This window comes from Panthera pardus, unplaced genomic scaffold (genome assembly GCF_024362965.1).
Source record: "Panthera pardus isolate Hobbes unplaced genomic scaffold, ASM2436296v1 HiC_scaffold_15, whole genome shotgun sequence".
NCBI lineage: Eukaryota > Metazoa > Chordata > Mammalia > Carnivora > Felidae > Panthera > Panthera pardus.
Genome location: NW_026526710.1, coordinates 80,614,370 through 80,632,672, shown reverse-complemented (window position 1 = coordinate 80,632,672; position 18,303 = coordinate 80,614,370). Strand labels below are relative to the sequence as shown.

The 18,303-nt window shown below is 40.3% G+C and overlaps 1 protein-coding gene across 2 annotated transcripts in view; it reads left to right on the top strand.

The window, feature by feature from the left end:
• CD226 (CD226 molecule) overlaps nucleotides 1-14,200 on the top strand; it is a 91,221-nt gene extending 77,021 nt beyond the window's left edge. For both annotated transcript variants that reach the window (XM_019432576.2, XM_053902826.1), the window contains exons 5-7: nucleotides 2,747-2,849; nucleotides 7,391-7,451; nucleotides 9,984-14,200. In XM_019432576.2, the coding sequence (XP_019288121.1) occupies nucleotides 2,747-2,849; nucleotides 7,391-7,451; nucleotides 9,984-10,097 (278 nt within the window). In that variant the 3' untranslated portion in view covers nucleotides 10,098-14,200. The remainder of the gene's footprint in view (nucleotides 1-2,746; nucleotides 2,850-7,390; nucleotides 7,452-9,983) is intronic.
• The last annotated feature ends 4,103 nt before the right edge of the window (nucleotides 14,201-18,303 follow it).

Genomic DNA, 18,303 nt, shown 5'->3' with positions numbered 1-18,303 from the left:
TGACCACAGTTTTCCTCTTACACAAACTTGTTCTTTTAGTGCTTTTTCTTAGTTATTTGCATCTTTCATGTTGTCTTCTATAGCTTTTCATTTTTTTTAAATGTTTATTTATTTTTGAGAGAGACGGAGACAGAATGTGAGTGGCTTAGGGGCAGAGAGAGAGGGAGACACAGAATCTGAAGCAGGCTCCAGGCTCCGCGCTGTGAGCACAGAGCCCAACGTGGGGCTTGAACCCAAGAACTGGGAGATCATGACCTGAGCCCAAGTCGGGGGCTCAGCCAAGTGAGCCACCCAGGCACCCTTATAGCTTTTTCTTAATGCCAGGATGTGTTAAAGATACTTTTTGTGTGCCTTTACATGTTGTTTGTGGTCATTTTAACATAAAGGTATTTTTCACTTGACCTGGTCAATCCTATATATTTATTTATTTTTATAAATCTAAATGCCATTTCTCATTCCTGAGATTAAATAATATTTACTTATATTTTCTTCTAATGTTTATGTGAAAAAATTTGGAACTGTAGTCAACCCCAATTTTTTTTTTACTGTAACTTTTGTTTTTTACTATCTAAATAGCATTTTCTTTTTTTATTAAAGATTTTTTTATTTTTTAATGTTTATTTATTTTTGAAAGAGAGAGAGTGAGAGACAGAGAGCAAGCGAGAGAGGAGAAGAGAGAGAGGGAGACACAGAATCCAAAGCAGGCTCTGAGCTGTCAGCGCAGAGCCCGACGCGGGGCTCGAAGTCACGAAATGCAAGGTCATGACCTGAGCTGAAGTCGGACTGAGCCACCCAGGTGCCCCTACATAGCATTGTCAAAGTGGCTAAACAGTTTTCCCACAATCCTGTCCGTGAATATTTTAATCATAACTTTCGTTTTCTCACCGTGATTGCCTATTTGATTTAACCTTATCACCTGTGATATTCAAATTATGTCAGTACAGCGGGTGCAACCCCTTTATAGTCCTGTGTTACAATGCAAAATAATTTCAGGTATTTTGTTCATTTAGTTTTTATAATGTACCAAGAACTGAAAAAGCTCTTAAAAATTTCTTATTTGACGGGGAGAACATGTCATTGTTCCTTTCGTGAGGGCGGTTCAATGTATTTTTGTTCTGAATAAATTTAGCTTTTCCTCTTTCCATCATAGTTGGACAAAAGCCATTCTTAGACTGGATGTATGTGCCAAGTCTGTAAAGTTCACACAGTTTGCTACTTTTATTCACCTTACGGTTTCAACAAGTTTGAAAAATGAAAATAATATTTATGAGTTGACTTGGTTTCTCTTTGCAGGAAAGCTTACAAAAGAATGTGTGGATGTGGACTTTGAGCCCCTATTGTGAAAAAATTGCAGCTACACAGTGGGTCAGGAAGGAAGAAATAATCCGAGGGAAAGATCAGGAAGACTCTAATGAAAAGCATGATTTGCAGGTTGGCATGGGATGGCAGATGGCACGGAGTCTCGGGTCGAGCACCGGGCTTTAATTTCAAGGTTGGAGGGAAGTCGTGCCGTTTGTTTGCCAGAGCTGGCCCCTTCCTGCAAGAAGGGAGACCGGCAGGTGCGCCGTCCCAAAGAGGCGTGGCGGTGAGGACAGCTCCCGGGTTCCGATTCACTCCCATTCTGGGCAACAGCAGATATTGATGGGGTTTCTTCTCCCGGGAAGGAGCTCTGTGGGAGGCAGTGGGTGAGATGTATCACGGGCAGGAGGACCTTTTAAAGATAAGAGGCTCTCTGACCTCATCGGAGATCTTGCTCCTGAGTGACGTTTCTCTAGTGGTTTATTGCTTAGTTGAATACGACCTCATTGGAGTCTCACCACAGTTCTGGGATGTGATTAGGACTGTTGTCATTGTCATGGCTTGACAAACGAGGAAAGGCAAACACAGAAGGTTAAGGAATTGGCTGGAGGTCACACAGCTGAGGAGTAGCAGAGCCAGGAAGAGAGCTGCAGGTTCCTGGACCATGTTGTTTGTCCTTAACACTGAGCTGGGGTAACATAGTTTTTCAGAGTACTTCTTATCATTAATTCCAACTGAATGAAAATGTTTCTTAAATTCTGCTTATAAAATGACACTGTCGTGTGAATGTACTCAATATATCAGTCTTAAGAAGTATCTTCGTTTATGTACTCTTTTGATAGTTTTCTTTTTCTGCAGAAGATTTTGTGTATGTGACTGGGAGTGCATTAGAGTGAGTGATATCTGTCTCAAACATACACTCTTTCTGTTCTCGTTCGTTTTTTAGTTTTTATTTTTAATTGAAGTATGGTTGACATACAATATTACATGAGTTTCAGGTATATGGTAGAGTGATTCAATAATTATGTACCTTAGGAAATGGTCATCATAACAAGTCTGATTACCACCTGTCACCATTGAGAGTTACTAAATATTATTAACTATATTCCATGCACTGTACTTTTCATCCTTGTGACTTACTTATTTTATAACCCGAAGTCTGTAACTCTTAATTCCCATCACCTTATTTATTCTTGTTCTTCTTAAGGTGCTAAACTCAGCTGAAACAAGGAACTAATAAAACTCTGTGAGGAGCCAGAAATATTTAGGAGACTCTAAAATAAAATTGTCTCTTCCTCTTATCTCATCCTGCTTTTTCATTGGACTCTTTGTTCTGAATTGTTACTCTATTTGATTAATGGACCCTTTCCTCATTTTCCCACCTTCCTTTTTTTTCTGACTTGAGCTGAGTTCCTAATTCCTACTGTATATATTTTTTTCCTCCTAGGTAAAATGGATAACCAATATACCCTCTTTGTGGCTGGAGGAACAGTCTTATCGTTGCTGTTTGTAATCCTAATGACCGCCGTCATTGTCATTTCTTATAGAAGGTGAGTATTGCAACCCATCTGGAATCCAGTTTCCCCTGATTCTGATCTGAGGGGCTCTCTGTTAATAACCCAGTAGTTGGTCAAGCTGTCTTAGCCCTCACATACACAAGTATTTTTCTTACACAGAGGAGGAGAAGTAGTTGTGGGTAATATCAGGGGAGAAAGCTAGAATCGTTCACTTAAGAATTAGTAGGAGCTGCTCCCATATTAACAAAGCCTTCATATCCTGGGGAGGCAATTGCCTGGTGCCTCTGCTCTGTCTCCTGTGCCATCTATCTTACTCCTCCTGCAAGGAAAAGAGGCTGTGGGGCAAGGGGTGCTGCGTGTGTGCGTGAACGCGCATGTGTTATGGAGAGGGGAGAGGAAGAGAAGGAGGGATTCTGAGAAGGGGAGGAACAAGGTTGCGCGGCAATGATACCTTCGTGTATTCATTCATCAAGCAGCTATTTCGACAGTGGCAAACAAGACATGATGGGGTGCACATTCCAATAAACAAACAACATAGTTTTAGATGGTTGTAAATTCTCTGAAACGAGCGATGTAGATACTATTCCTGAAAAATTATTGAGGAAGAGAGGTGTTGGAAGGGGCTAACTTAGAGAGAGTATTTGGCCATTGACCTCGACTAAAGTTTCCCACCTTTTACTGTCTTGCAGCACACCTGGGGATTTTCTAGGATATTCTCGGTTGACGCTTTCTTCCCTTTCTTGCTGTCTTACGTTCACCAACTCACTTGTCTATTTGTTTGTTGCAATCTTAGCTGTAATCATATTGAGTTGGAATTACTCTTAATTCTTACGTTCCAACTAAAGTGTTCTCTTCTTAGGGGAGGGAAGGAATACATCTATCTCCGCTCTTCTCCTCTACCCCAGAAATATTACCAAGCACACGCACACGCACACATGCTTGCACATGCGTGTGTATTAGTAGGATGTCAGGTAGGTTTCTCTGTCTCGGCTCCATATCCCGGCCTTACCTCTTTGGAGGGTTGTATCACTGCTCGCTGGATATTAGTGAATGCTCTCCGGCTGCTCCTGTCTTTCTAACACATCTTTTCCGGTTGCTCGTCTAACAGCTAGACTGATCATGTCCTTCCTGTTTAAAAGTCACTAACCCTGTATCAGACGTACCTGTTGTTCTGACCCCCATCTAATTAGTGGGACTCCAACCTAATGTTCATTCATATTTTCTACTTTACTCCCCCTGATGTTGACAAATTTTGTTAAAACTGCAAGTCTTGAAAAAAATTAAAAAAAATTTTTTTAAATGTTTATTTACTTTTGAGAGAGAGAGAGAGAGAAAGAGACGGAGGCATGAGCAGGGTAGGAACAGAGAGAGAGAGGGGGAGACACAGAATGTGAAGCAGGCTTCAGGCTCCGAGCTGTCAGCACAGAGCCCGACGCGGGGCTCGAACTCACGGACCGCGAGATCATGACCTGAGCCGAAGTCGGACGCCTAACCGACTGAGCCACCCAGGCGTCCCTAAAAAATATTTTTAGAGACAGAGCATGTGTGACTGAGGGGGAGGTGGGCGGAGAGGAAGGGGGAGAGAGAATCTTAAATAGGCTCGGTGCTCGGCGTGGAGCCCAACTCGCGGCTGGGGATCATGACCCGAGCCGAAATCAAGAGTCAGATGCGAAACCGACTGAGTCACCCAGACGCTCCAAACTGCAAGTCTCATTATGTGAACGCACCTGATGCTCTTTCTATTTGATATGCCAACAAAATGCTGTTTCCCCATGTTTGGCCTTACCCCTGTGGATCATTCCAGGCATGGGACACATGTCTCCTTTGGGAGGTCTGTCCTGGCTCTCCCTCCCTGCAAAGAGACATGATGTCACCATGCGGAATCACATTATAGTCTTCTCTGCTGCACCTCACAGCCTGCTTTGTAGCTTAATCAATTTTGTGTCTGTCCTCCCTTCTGTTCATAATGACAGGGACTGCGTTTTGTTCATTTCTTAGCGTTTGATAGCAGTTAGCACTAATCTTTCCAAATAGTGGGTGGTCAATATGTGTTTGTCTAATTAAATTGAATCATGAAACTGCCCTTTTCCCTTTGTCTCCGTCATGGGCTGCCCTCAAGTCTTTTTCCCTGGTCAGAAATTAGCAAATTGAGGGAAGGAACCCAGGATGTCAGTGACACTGAGGATTTTTCTAGTGCTTCACCCTGGTTGATGAAAAATGCGCTGAGGGCCGCTCTGACAGCAGGAGCATCCGGGAACACGGGCCACATGGTAGGACAGAGTGGGTGACAGCATGGATCTCCGGAGGGTCACAGATGTTGGACATGATGGATTTAGCTTCATGAAAATGCATCACTTTTACATGAATAGCTACATTGAACTGTAGAATATATTGTCCCACTTGGTCAAATGTGATAAAAAGATTAGTGGGCTTGAATGCATTATCATGGTCGCACATCACAAAGGAAGACGCATGTACTCTTTCTACCTTGTTGCCCGTGCCTGTGGTTGTTACTTGGAATGGAAAGGTTTTGAAAAATGCCCCAAGGGCTTAAACAATGGCCTTCAGAACTCTGTCTTGGTGACCGTTTAAAATAATCCTGCCGCTCCAGGTGTGCTGGCCTGGGGAGAAGCCAGAGGAAATCGCAGTGTGCCTGAACGAAACTGAGTCCTTCCCCCCGCACCCAGCACCTTGTAGCCTGTGTATATGGGGGTACGGGGGCTTTTCCCACACCTCTCTGCTCCCAGTTTGTGTTGCTTCCAGTTAGAGATCAGAATGGTAACGTTACGAAGTGAATGTGTTTGGTGGCCGTGCACGGCACTGGTTAGGCTGGGCGGGAGCCAAAAGATAGTCTCTACATCGACACCTGTGTTTATAGGAAGAAATTTAATGTTCAGTGAGCAAAACGTTAGACACTTGTTTTTACTTTTGTTGTCCACTTCGATGTTCCCGACAAATAGGCTACTTCGCTTTGCCAGAGACTCTCCTGGTTTCAGCGCTGAAAATCCCTCATCCCGGGGAAATTCTTTAGCATCAAGCCAACTAGAATGGTTGCTCAGCCTAGAACAAACCACAGTGTTTACTGCCTTTATTTCACACGCGAGGGGACTGAACTTTATAGATGCAAACAATTAGCGAATTGCTGAGCACGAGTTAAACACAGACCATCTGACTCTAAGCTTCGTGTTCTCTCTCCTTCATGATATTGTATACTCTAGGCTTATGCCAACAACACATATATGTGGACCTCTTTGGGAAAATTAACTCTGTATTATGATATAGCAAGCCTTGTGAAGCACGATTTAACAAAATATCCAAGGTGATAGCTTTGCTCCCTTATTTGTAAAAAGAGGGTAGTAATAGCATCCGTATCACAGGTTTCTTTTGAGGAGTAAGCGATTTATATGAAAGACCCGGAAACATGACTTTCACATAATAAACTTACACATCAAAAAATTAAATAAATTAATTGTATAAAAGAGACTTCGTAAGTAAGCAAATGCCCACAGACTAAGATAAGTTTGTGATTACATTGACACAGTAGGAGGATCTCATAGCGACTAGGAGAGAACAACATCCGTCATCTGAACAACCTTTCCTTGGAGAGAGACTAGCTTGGCTGGTTTTTACACTTTCCATGAAGGCATTACAACTTCATCTTTTTGCATAAAGGCAAAAAGCCCTCCTTTTTTGCATCTGAGGCACCTCCTTTATGGTCTGATAAGAATTTTTTCTTTAGGGAGATGAAAAAAAAGATAGTCTTCATCTCCCCATAATAACTATTTTCATACAGTTGGATAGAGTAATTTCAGGTACTGCATTCAATTATAGTAGCCTTCTTTTCTTCTTCTCTTGAATTCTCTCTTCAAAGACTCCACCTGAAGTTAGGTTTTTATAGTTTTCATTGGAACGGTGGAGAGTTTATGGACTGGCATGGCTCCAGATGGCCCACTGAAGTGCAGTGACACGATTCCAGAAACACCAGAGCCTAATAGTCATGAGGGAAGCCTGTGGATTCGAATTCTAATACTACCACTAACCAACCATGTGATTTGGTTCAAATTGCCTCAATTTCCCACTCTGTTACATATAGGGTTTTTGGTGAAAGCTAAATAAAATAATCCATAGAGGAGGCTTAGTAAAACACCTGGAAGTTTCTATAAAGCTTAACTCGATTATCCCTGGCATCTGAGAAGTTACACTGTTGGCATTTAAAATAAAGTTTTTAATTGTGGGAAATCTCTAAGCCCAGGATTATTTGGAGAAGTCAGTAAGCTATTTATGTAATCATTCCCTATGATCCATTCTTTAGTAAGCTCAGTGAGATTAATTACGAATGCATACTGGCTGGATATCCATTTAGATGCCTTCACCATCTGTGGAAGATAAAAAATGAAAAATTGGGTCAAGGAAATTTTGAGTAGGTATGTGTAAACCAACCATAGATGCTGCTTCAACATATTCATAAGGGCATGTGGGCTGGGCTACAGGTAAGGTATGATACTCTACCGTATGCAATAATACTTGTGTTGGAGTATAATATGTTAGTGCTTCTATTGAATCTGTATTTTCAGGAGAAGGAGACAGAACAGAGGACTGTTTAAAGAGCACAGAAATAAGGATGCACAGAACAAGGTAAGTTTTCTCAGAACTGTCATTTCCCCTGCTTTTGCGCATCGTAAATGTCCTGTAGAGTCAGTCCGTTTTGCAGTCAACAACCTTGTTGTGCTTTCAGTACCCTGGCCATGGACTTGCCTGTAATTCCAGTATCATCCCTTTGAAGAGACACTTGTTTTCTGACCTATTTTCCTATTATTAATGCCCTTTGAAACAGTTTGCTTTATATCAGTACAAATAAAGGTACAATCACAGCGATATCATAAGAATCAACACTGTGCATTACCAATATCTGCTATTAGTTTCCTAAGGCTGCCACAGCATAATTATCCCAGAGGAGGCTACTTAACCAACAGAAATCTATTCTCTTGCGGTTTGGGGGGTTTGAAGTCCAAAATCGAGGTCTCTGCAGGATCTGTTCCCTCTGGGGATGAGAGTCTGTTCCACGCTTCTCTCCTGGCTTCTGGTGGTTGTTGGCAGCCCTCGGCATTCCTTGGCTTATGGACTCATCACTTCAATCTCTGCTTCTGTCTTCACATGATATTCTTCAGTGCATGTGCGTGCACATGCGTATCTGTCTTCCCTTTTTGTAAGGACATCGGTGGTATTGGACTAAGGGCCCAGCTTACTTCAGTATGACTTCGTCTTAACTAATCACACCCTCCACAACCCTGCTTCCAAATAAGGTCGCATTTATGAAGGTCTGGGAAGGGCATAAACTTTGGGGGGATACCATCTGACCTAGCATAGGGCATAATATTTTTATATCATAAGGTTATTGTGAGGATTACATTATACCACGTAAAAGACCTGAGGCGTAGAAAGCACATCAGAAAGATGCAGTGCTGGGGCGCCTGGGTGGCGCAGTCGGTTAAGCGTCCGACTTCAGCCAGGTCACGATCTCGCGGTCTGTGAGTTCGAGCCCCGCGTCAGGCTCTGGGCTGATGGCTCGGAGCCTGGAGCCTGTTTCCGATTCTGTGTCTCCCTCTCTCTCTGCCCCTCCCCCGTTCATGCTCTGTCTTTCTCTGTCCCAAAAATAAATAAAAAAACGTTGAAAAAAAAAATTAAAAAAAAAAAAAAAAGAAAGAAAGATGCAGTGCTATGGTTTTCATTATCATTATTATGGTTTTTATTGATTTATTAACTGAAGGATGCTCAGATTTCTGACAGGCTGCAGAATTTTCACTCCACCTTCCCCTACAGATAAAAGGGATGCTTATTTTCATGTTCATTGTCTCCACTATTTGTCAGATATTCTCTTTAACATATATTATTCTGATTACAAAATTTTACACTAAAGCATTTCTCCAAGTGTTATCTGAAATTACATCCCTTTCTCTTTAATTTAATTATTTGCCATTGAATTCTACATGGCCAAAACATCAAGTAATGAAAAGTTTCTGACAATCTAATATGTGTGCTTCAGATTTCTTTGTTACCTATTTATCTATTGGTTGAACTTTTTTCTTCTTAGTTACTCTCTACACAACAAAAAATGTTTCTGGATAATTCATGGCCGCCTTTTTGACACTAAGTGGAAAGACTGAGGAAGTCCTGTCTTGTGTCATCTGCCACTCTAGCAAGCAATTAAATAGTGCTCTGTCATACACAATTGTGGGAGTCCCTCCTTTGTCCTTAGCTGATGTCCACTCAAGCCAACCTAAAACCAAATTTATTGCTGTGAATTTCAGAGGAGCAAAAAGCTTTGCAACTTCCTTGCATTAAGTGTTCAACTTGTTCAGACTTCTGTAGAGTAACGATATTTTGAACGATGGTTAGGAAGTTAGATAATAAGTTGGACTGTGATCGAGGAAGAAGCTAGACCTGCCTGATTGTTTTGGGCCTGTAGGCACGCTATGTAAGGAACAATCGCACTGCAACATTCCTTCTGCTTTTTCCTTGCACCCGTTGGAACCAGTCGCAATTTCCAAACTTCTCACCAAAAGACCTCTCGCTCTTCTCTTCCTTCTCTTTCTCTCAATTTCTCTCTCTTACCCATGCCTACATATTTTCTGCCAAGTCAAAGTGACTTGATTAGGGTAGAGATATTAATGATTATGTAACATCATTTTGGAAGTAATGCCACTTTATTTTGTTAATTTCTTTTATTGCGTTTAGTTGCTTATTTTCAAGACATGACACTGTGTACTTTAAAAGTATTGTTTATTAAAATGTTGATTCAACAGAAATTATTGAGTGTCCACTATGGGAGATGCTATATTAGACTTCCATATAAAAATGATAATAATTGTTCTTATCAAAACAGCCTAGGACACTGAGAGAGAGCTCTAAGTCTGAACGGGTATTTCATAATCTATAAAATATAGCAAATGATGATCTAGATTAGTCTCCTGTTGCCTTTCACTCTGAGCCATGCAGGTCAAGAATGTGATTTCTCATAGAAGTTCAGTACAAGGAAGAGACTGCTTTATGAAGTTAATCATAATAGATATTTGACGTAAATTGTGGTTGATTTAAGAGATTTGTTTTGGGTATCTTTGTCAGCTGCTGAAATGCAGTGAATCATTGACATTCTGTCTGTCTTTCTAGGCAACCAACAACTACAGAAATCCCATCTCTACCAATCAGTCATCGGATTGTGCAAAAGAAGATATTTATGTCAACTACCCAGCCTTCTCTCATAGACCGAAGACTAGAATCTAAGCTTTTTCCTGGATCTGAGCAAAACTTATGGTGACTGTTACGTACATGGATCTTAATGTAATTTCTTCCCACTACTCAGTGCCTATCCAGGATACCAGTTAGCTACATTTATTTAATTTGATAGGAAAGATACTTTATTACCTAGAGAACATTCTTAACAGAAATGTTTCAGAAAACCTGACTCTAATTAGCTTAGACATGAAGGGAAACTTACTGAATCATGTAATGGAACCATCCAGGGGAGATGAAGCTTCAGGCAGGGGTTACTCACAAAGGTTTAAATGTCTTGTCTAGAATGAAGTATGGGCATACACCTGCCTCTGGATTCCCTTTTGTGGTATTGGATCCACTTTATTGGTGTTAGCCTCTTATTCAGGCATTTCCCTTGTGTATCTAAAAACCCTTGGCAATTCACAATCCTTGTTTCTGCCTGGTGGAGAGGTTACTTCTCTGATAGAGCAAACAGATTTGGTTATTTGTGCAGCATTAAACAGGCAACATGGCCAAAAAAGATGGAATCAAGGGTTTAAGTCAAGGGTTCACCTCTAGACCCAGGAGTGGGGCCAAAGCACATTACTGGGAAATTCAGAGTATCATTAGACGAGGGAGACGGGGCCCGGAAGCTGAACTGGTTACCAACAAATGTGAACAGCAGTGCCGTTCTGAGACCTCTCTTGTTAACCAACTAAAAAGAGAGTATGCGGATGGGTGTGAGTTAGCTCTCCCTCTCCTCACTTTAAAATCTGCTATATCAGCAGAGTTCAGAGGAGTACTTGGTAGCAGAACAAATGAATGGTCAAGAGGAAGATAAATGTGACAGGGAAATCTCTTCCTTTTGTATTATCAAATAAAGTAATCTCTGATCCTGCATAGAATTCTTGCCCCTCTCCCTGGCCTAGCTTTAAGAGCAAGTGTAGCAGAAAGTCCAATAGTAACTTAATGTTTTTGAATTTTTCCACTGTTGAGAATTATTAAAAAAAATTTTTTTTAAATGTCCACTTATTTTTGAGAGGGGAGGGGAGGGGCAGAGAGAGGGAGGCACAGAATCTGAAGCAGCCTCCAGGCTCTGAGCTGTCAGCACAGAGCCCCATGCGGGGCTCAAACTCACAGGATGTGAGATCATGACCAGAGCCACCCAGGTGCCCCAAGAATTATTTTTAATATGTATATGCTCTCAGAAGAGTCAGGCATCTAGGCATTATTGATTTTTTTAAATAACTATGTGAAATCTGAATATGAGAAAAAGAATGTTAGCTGGAGTGTGGTTTGGGTTGTAGGGTAGAAACGTGGGGGGAGGAAATACTAGAGCGCTATAAGGAAGGAGGAACAGGGAACAAAGAATGGAAACATACAGACAGAAACTTGTCTTGCTTCATAGTTTGGCCAAAGACAACCCTAGTGATGTCACTACAGAGCCATTAGTGGCCTTATGCCATTGTCCAAATTCTAGGTGGAGGCCAACAATGAAAAGTATTTATGAAACTAAATGATGATCATGGCCACCTTGAAAGCGCAATGGTCGTTACCAAAGACACCGATCATTCATGTCTCAAATGTATTTATTACTCATCTCTGAAAGATTCATCACAAAACTGCATCGAAGGATCAAAGTTGTAGACTTTTTTGTGATAATTTTAAGTGAACCCAAACCAAACTCTCTCTGTTATCTAGGCAGATTCTAAACTGTAATTTACAGTTTTAAGCAAGTCAGTCGGTGTTTTATGATTATAGCTTAACTACTATGCATGCTAGATAGTGCAATAACCCTGTGAATTACAGAAATTGAGTGCTCTACCTGTTTCAGAAGGGAAGAAGTAAAAATGACTGCTTCTCAATTGTACTTACATCCATGTATTTAGCTGTTATTTTTATTTTGTTTGCTTAAAGATCTTTATATCTAGATTCATGAGGTATTTCCAGAAATATATAACACAGTCAGAAGGTAGTTTACAAGGAAACAATTCTACTATTTTGTTAACTATATCAGATTTATAAAGGTTTCCATGGCTGAATCTGTCAGTTTGCATGGTGAAGCAAACTTAGCATCATTTAAAAGATAAACGATTTCTTTTTCCTAAAAGTCAAAGACAATCAAAATGACTTTCTGGAAGATTCTGATGACCAAATTCTCAATGACAGATATGAGTGAGAAGTAAAACATTTCTACCATTGCAATATGAAATGTGAATGGAAATGTGAATCCCACTTTAACAGAGAAAATGATCACGGGGCTGTTAGGTGCACAGTTCAGCCAGAGACAGCTGTCCTGGTGGTTTCACTCATGGAAGACTTTTGTAGTAGGGCTTCTAGAACATTTGCAACCTGTTTTCCCATGGATGCTTTACTTTCTCCTTAATCTGTCACTCAAAATATTTATGAGGACTATATACTCTGCCCTTCTTCTTCCTGTATTCTTCCTCTGCAGAGCGTGGGATCTTTCAGGGATTTGGAGCCCTTCTAAGTCCTCCTGGAATTTCTCTGAACCCCCTGCTGGTCCTGTTACACTCTTAGCTGTTCATGCCGATGAAATTCTACTCACTGATTTTCTTTCTCTGGACATCTTTGCTTATTAGCAAAGCACTTTCATGGTTGTGTGTTTAATAGTATTCCTAATTTGCTAGAGTTTTGTAACTCTATGTAATAAATATATAACTATACCTACTATATATATACTACATGGTATGTATATAGTATATTGTGTGTGTGTGTGTGTGTGTGTACACAATGTATATATATTGTGTGTGTATGTGTATGTATGTGTGTGTGTGTGTGTGTGTGTGTGTTGTACCTACTGTGTGTGTTGTACCTAATCTGTTGTACCTACTATTCCGGTTGTCACTAAGGAAACAGATCAAAACAGATCCGCAGAATAAAAGGTCAGAATTGAATTAAATTATGTTTTAAATCTTTTTTGAAAGGTGCTACTTAGGAAGGAAGATGCTTCCTGAGATTCTTTTTTACATATATAATTTATGGTGATATGTAATACGTTACATAAAAATCTGTGTTTCCTTTGAATGCCATTATTTGAATATTTACATTAAAGAAACTGATTAAAGGGAAGTGCTGTGTGATGACGAGGTAGGTAAGTTTGTTAAATGTCATTAGAGTAAACAGTTTGGTCAGGGAAAGAATGCATGCCATTAACTTACAATGACTAGGTATTGATTATATTATCGCCAGAGAGACCTTGAGACATTATTTAAAAGACTTTATGCACACTGAGAAAATAGAATTGAAATTTCATTAGCTTGTAATTATGCTTATGGATGGAAGACAATGGATGAAGCTGTATTCTTTAGTTATTAAATATCAAATTTATAGGATATTTTAAGTAATTCATTACTAAAATATACATATAACTTTAAAATACATTGGTTATCAGTTTACAAGACAAAGAAAGATAAAAATAACTTCAATAAGTTTACTTTCACCGTAAACATTCAAGTGATATTGGTTTATATAGAACTATGTTAAATAACACCTACAGTTATAGTAATTTGTAGAGTCCACACTGTAATTAGAAATTACTGTAATCAAAATGCTTCTCCTGGATTTATAATAATGTGCTATATATTCTCTGCTGCTTGTGTGAGATTTCAGCAAGATTGGAGGTATTGCACAAGTCGATGTTTATAAAGTTCAGGTCGAGGCACTAAAACTGGGAGTGCGGTATTCGGCTACTTTACACAATAGTGAAAAAGACATGTTTGAAAACTATAAAATGACACAAACCTATAATACTATTATTTATCATCATTAGTTTGGCCACTATTAGAATGTCGTGCCTAGAAAGTGTTGACCTTCACATTCAGGCTTTTGCAGAAATTAATATATTTTTCCACTAGTCTTTTCACTGGAATGATTCTCCGCCAAGTTTCTAGGCTCTTATGCATTTATCTGAAAAACAAAAACAAGTGTTTTTTAAAAACTTTTCTATTGCTAGTGACCCGTATGCAGAACGGTGGCTTCTAGATTTCATCACAAAGCTTTCTAAGGGAATTTTACGAATCTTCAAGGTTGGTTTACATATTACATAGTATTCCAGCTTCAAAGCACTAACTGTGTTGTAAGACGTTGTAATAAAAGACCTAATCCGGGGACGTGTGTGCTAAATGTCTGCAATCATTTCCATTTATTGCCTGTTGTCCCTGTTTGAATGAAGTTATGTCGGTCACCGTCGTTAGAACATTTGGCCCAGTGTTATGTGTAATTTCAGATTCTCTGCTTTTGTAGGGAGTGCAGTGTCCTTGACATACTGTATTCTGTTGTTTGAAGGGATAAAGCGCCGTGTTGCACCATCATGAGTTTTATTTGCCATCAAAGGGTATTAGGGAGAAAATCCCACAGGGTAATAGAAACATGAGGAGTTAAGTGCAGAACAAATTCAGAACACCAAGTATTGAAATAATCCCGTATTAATACAAATATTTTGGAAGGATGGGCTGGTGGGAAATGTATGCACGTGAGGTGAGTTTGTGGAAAGGAAGGCATCTGCATCAATAAACAACGTCTAAAATTGAAAAAAAAGATATAGAAGTGACGGAAGCATGCTACTCAGAAAAGCAGAGATAAAGTTATCGGTGGAAGTGAAATGTGTTGTCTCAATGTAGGGAAAATGGGAAGGGCAGGAAACAACTCGTTTTGCAAAAAACCCTCACTTTGAACCACATGCACTTAGAAAATGCACCGAATGTTGCATTGAGATAGAAGTTACGTTCGTCCAGCTCACCATTTAAGTGTTCCTACCAGTTTATGGCTCCAGGGCTTTGGCTCTGGGTGAGGTGTTACTGGTGGTCGCAGCTTTCTGGATGTGTCTGTCTCTGCAGATTTGGGGGTGATGGTTTGCCTTGAAACCTCAATTCTCTGATAGATCCAAGAGAAGTCACTGGTTCGTAATCTGTCCAGCTCTTTCTTGTCGTAATCAAGGCCATTACATCTCCCAAGCCCTTTACGTGTTAGCATTAAACCCGGAAGTCCTTCGCCATGTCCTTTTAATTCGTGTGTTTTCTGGTGCCTTGGTTTCTGACCTGTTTCTTTGTGCTGACATTATGAGGCTTCACTAGGCTGGTCTGACACTGGAACTGGATTCAGAATCATCTGACTTTGCTCCATGTTTCTCTTTGGCCCATTTTCATAAGCCACAGATCCACCTGACACAATATTTATGGAATATGAAAATTTGGCACAAATGTAGAATACAATCCGAAGACTAGTAAGAGATTATGCTCAGTTTCCTGACTATGTCCAGATCCACATCAGGCCTCATAAAAATTTTCGTTCAAAAAAAGCAAAAGGTAATAGAGAGAAATTCCATCTCAAACCATAAGAAGACAGTGATGGGTTAAGTCCTCCATCTGCAAAAATTAAGTCAAAGGAACTGTCAGTAAGACCCATACATCACAGAATGTAGTGTGAGGCACCAGAATGAATGAGCTGTTTGGGATTCTAGAATGAATGAATAGAATGAAATGCAAATCACAGGGAAGTGTTTCCCTGGTCATGTGTATCAATATTAATTTAGGTTTTAGTCACATAAAAGATAAATGAGAATTAGAAAAATCTAAGGATAAGAGAACCCAAGGAAGGCATTAACAGCACGATCAAGAAATATGCATACATCTGTATGTTCTATGTGTTGTATTTTATGTATATGATTAATCGATCAATCAATGTTTGGCTTCTACAGAAGAAAACACAACCAAAAGAAAGATAACCAAGATAAACAAAAACGGAAAGGCACCTTGAGAAAGAAGGTGCACACATCCTGTGGGACTCTTACACAATGGTCGTTAGTGGAATGTTCTCACGAATGTGTGGACGAGTAAAATTTACAGAGAGGGAAGGAGGCAAACCATGAGAAACTCTTAAAAGCTGAGAATAAACTGAGGGTTGATGGGGAGTGGGAGGACAGGGAAAGTGGTTGATGGGCCTTGAGGAGGACACCTGTTGGGATGAGCACTGGGTGTTGTATGGAAACCAATTGACAATAAATTTCATATTAAAAAAAATAAACATTAAAAAATAAAATATTTGCCAACAAAACAAAACAGAAAAAACCCAGAAACCCAAGGCAGAGCCCGTTGTTTCTTCGCTACATAGGGCCATCAATTAAAAGACTGCAAAGCTTTTCAAAGAGATCACTCAAAAGCTTCTTCTCAGATTCAGCCCTGTTTGTTTTTACACGTTAATGGAAGTAGTGTGGAACACTTCTATTAAGTTAGACTAATATCAAGCAAACAACCCCACACCCGGCTACCATCTCCTTCGGGCTAGGGAAAAGCATTAGTAAGAACCACTGGTTATTGTGTGAATCACATGTTGTTTAAGCTTCAGGGAAAAGACACTATCTAGATAGGAACTATCTAGATAGGATGAACATAATCTCTTTACGCAAGAGTTATCAGCAGTGACCTGAACTATTTGAGAGATCATAAAGCTCCAAATCCCACTCATAGATACAACATGAACACACACAGTTAAATATAACATATAAATATGGGGGGTGGGGAATGTGAGCTGGGGAGGAGCAGAGAGGGAGAGAGAGAATCCTAAGCAGGCTTTGTGCTTTCAGCGTGGAATCTGAAAAGGAGGCTCGATCCCACACACCATGAGATCATGACCTGATCTGAAATCAAGAGTCAGATGCTTTACTGACTGAGCCACCTAGGCGCCCAGCATTTTTTTCTTTATATTGCTGAGAGTGAGGGTTGCTTCTGGCTAGCAGCTTTAGTATTTCTTGCTTTGGACACCAAGTTCTGTCTGTATTTAGCTCTCTGAAATATAATTGCTAAAAAACTATAAACTTCAAAATCAGCAGGCTAAAACATTTTTGAATGGCTAGTGGAACAAGAAAGGGTTTCCTAAATTAAGGGATTGGCTGACTGATTGTACCTGCTTCATGACTTGAAATGCATACTTCTTCCATAAATAGTGAGCACCTTAAAGGAAGCCTCAACTCTTGCTCACTTTTGAATTCTTAGCTCTTAGAAGATTCAGTGAATGTTTTTTAAAGAGAATTTTGAGCTAGCGTTTTCTCTTTGGGCTACCTTATATCCCAAGCTTGCAAATATTCAGAAGAGTGTCAGGTGTACAGAACACATCTGTGTTGTTCACACACATAAAGTGGGTGACTGAATATTTGTCTTCTGCTCAAGTTTGTGTCAAGGGAGGAATTGGGAATTTTAGAGAATGTGATCTAAAACATTTCTTGGGGGGGCGCCTGGGTGGCTCAGTCGGTTGAGCGGCCGACTTCGGCTCAGGTCATGATCTCGCGGTCCGTGGGTTCGAGCCCCGCGTCGGGCTCTGTGTTGACAGCTCAGAGCCTGGAGCCTGTTTCAGATTCTGTGTCTCCCTCTCTCTGACCCTCCCCCCTTCATGCTCTGTCTCTGTCTCAAAAATAAATAAATGTTAAAAAAAAAAGTTTTAAAACATTCTTCGAATAGCGGAAGCTAATTTGGGAGTTATGTCAGACTACTCTGTCTGATAATTTCCTGTGATTAAAAAAAGCAGGGTCTAACTACTGAGAGAAGAGAGACAGAGAGAAAGAGAGAAGAGAAAGGAGGAGAAAAAGGTGGGGAAGGAGGAGAGGGGGAAGAGGGAGAGAGAAATCCAGAGACAGCTTTGAGAAAGGTATTTAGGAAACGAGGGAGTCTGGCTTCTCTCGCCTTTCCCAACTCCCTCATTTCTTGCCATCTCATGTCTTCTGTGGATGCCAAATACCCATGTGCTGTGGCTTCCTCCTGACACTGATGTGCCTCGTGAGTAATTAAAAGTAGGCAAGAACCAAGACCCAGGCGATACTGCATACCCTTTACTCCTGTTGTGTAACTGGTAAACCCTCAGTGAGCATTTAGTGACTGACTAGCTTTCCCGATCGTATAAAGCATACGTTATGAAACACCTAGATATTAGGATAATTCACATTTTCATAAATGTTCAGATATTCCACCTAGGTCTTGCTCAAACATTTATGTTGATAATTTACCATATGGATATAACAATTCGGTAAGTTTATCTAACGTTTTTCATGAGTAACTTAGAAATAAGGATAGCAGTTTTGCCATTTGGGGGGATTATTTGATTTTTTTTTACGTTTATTTATTTAGTTTCGGCGGGGGGAGCAAAGAGAGAGGGAGAGAGTGAATTCCAAGCAGGCTCCACACTGTCAGCAAAGAGCTGGACACGGGGCTTGAACTCATGAACC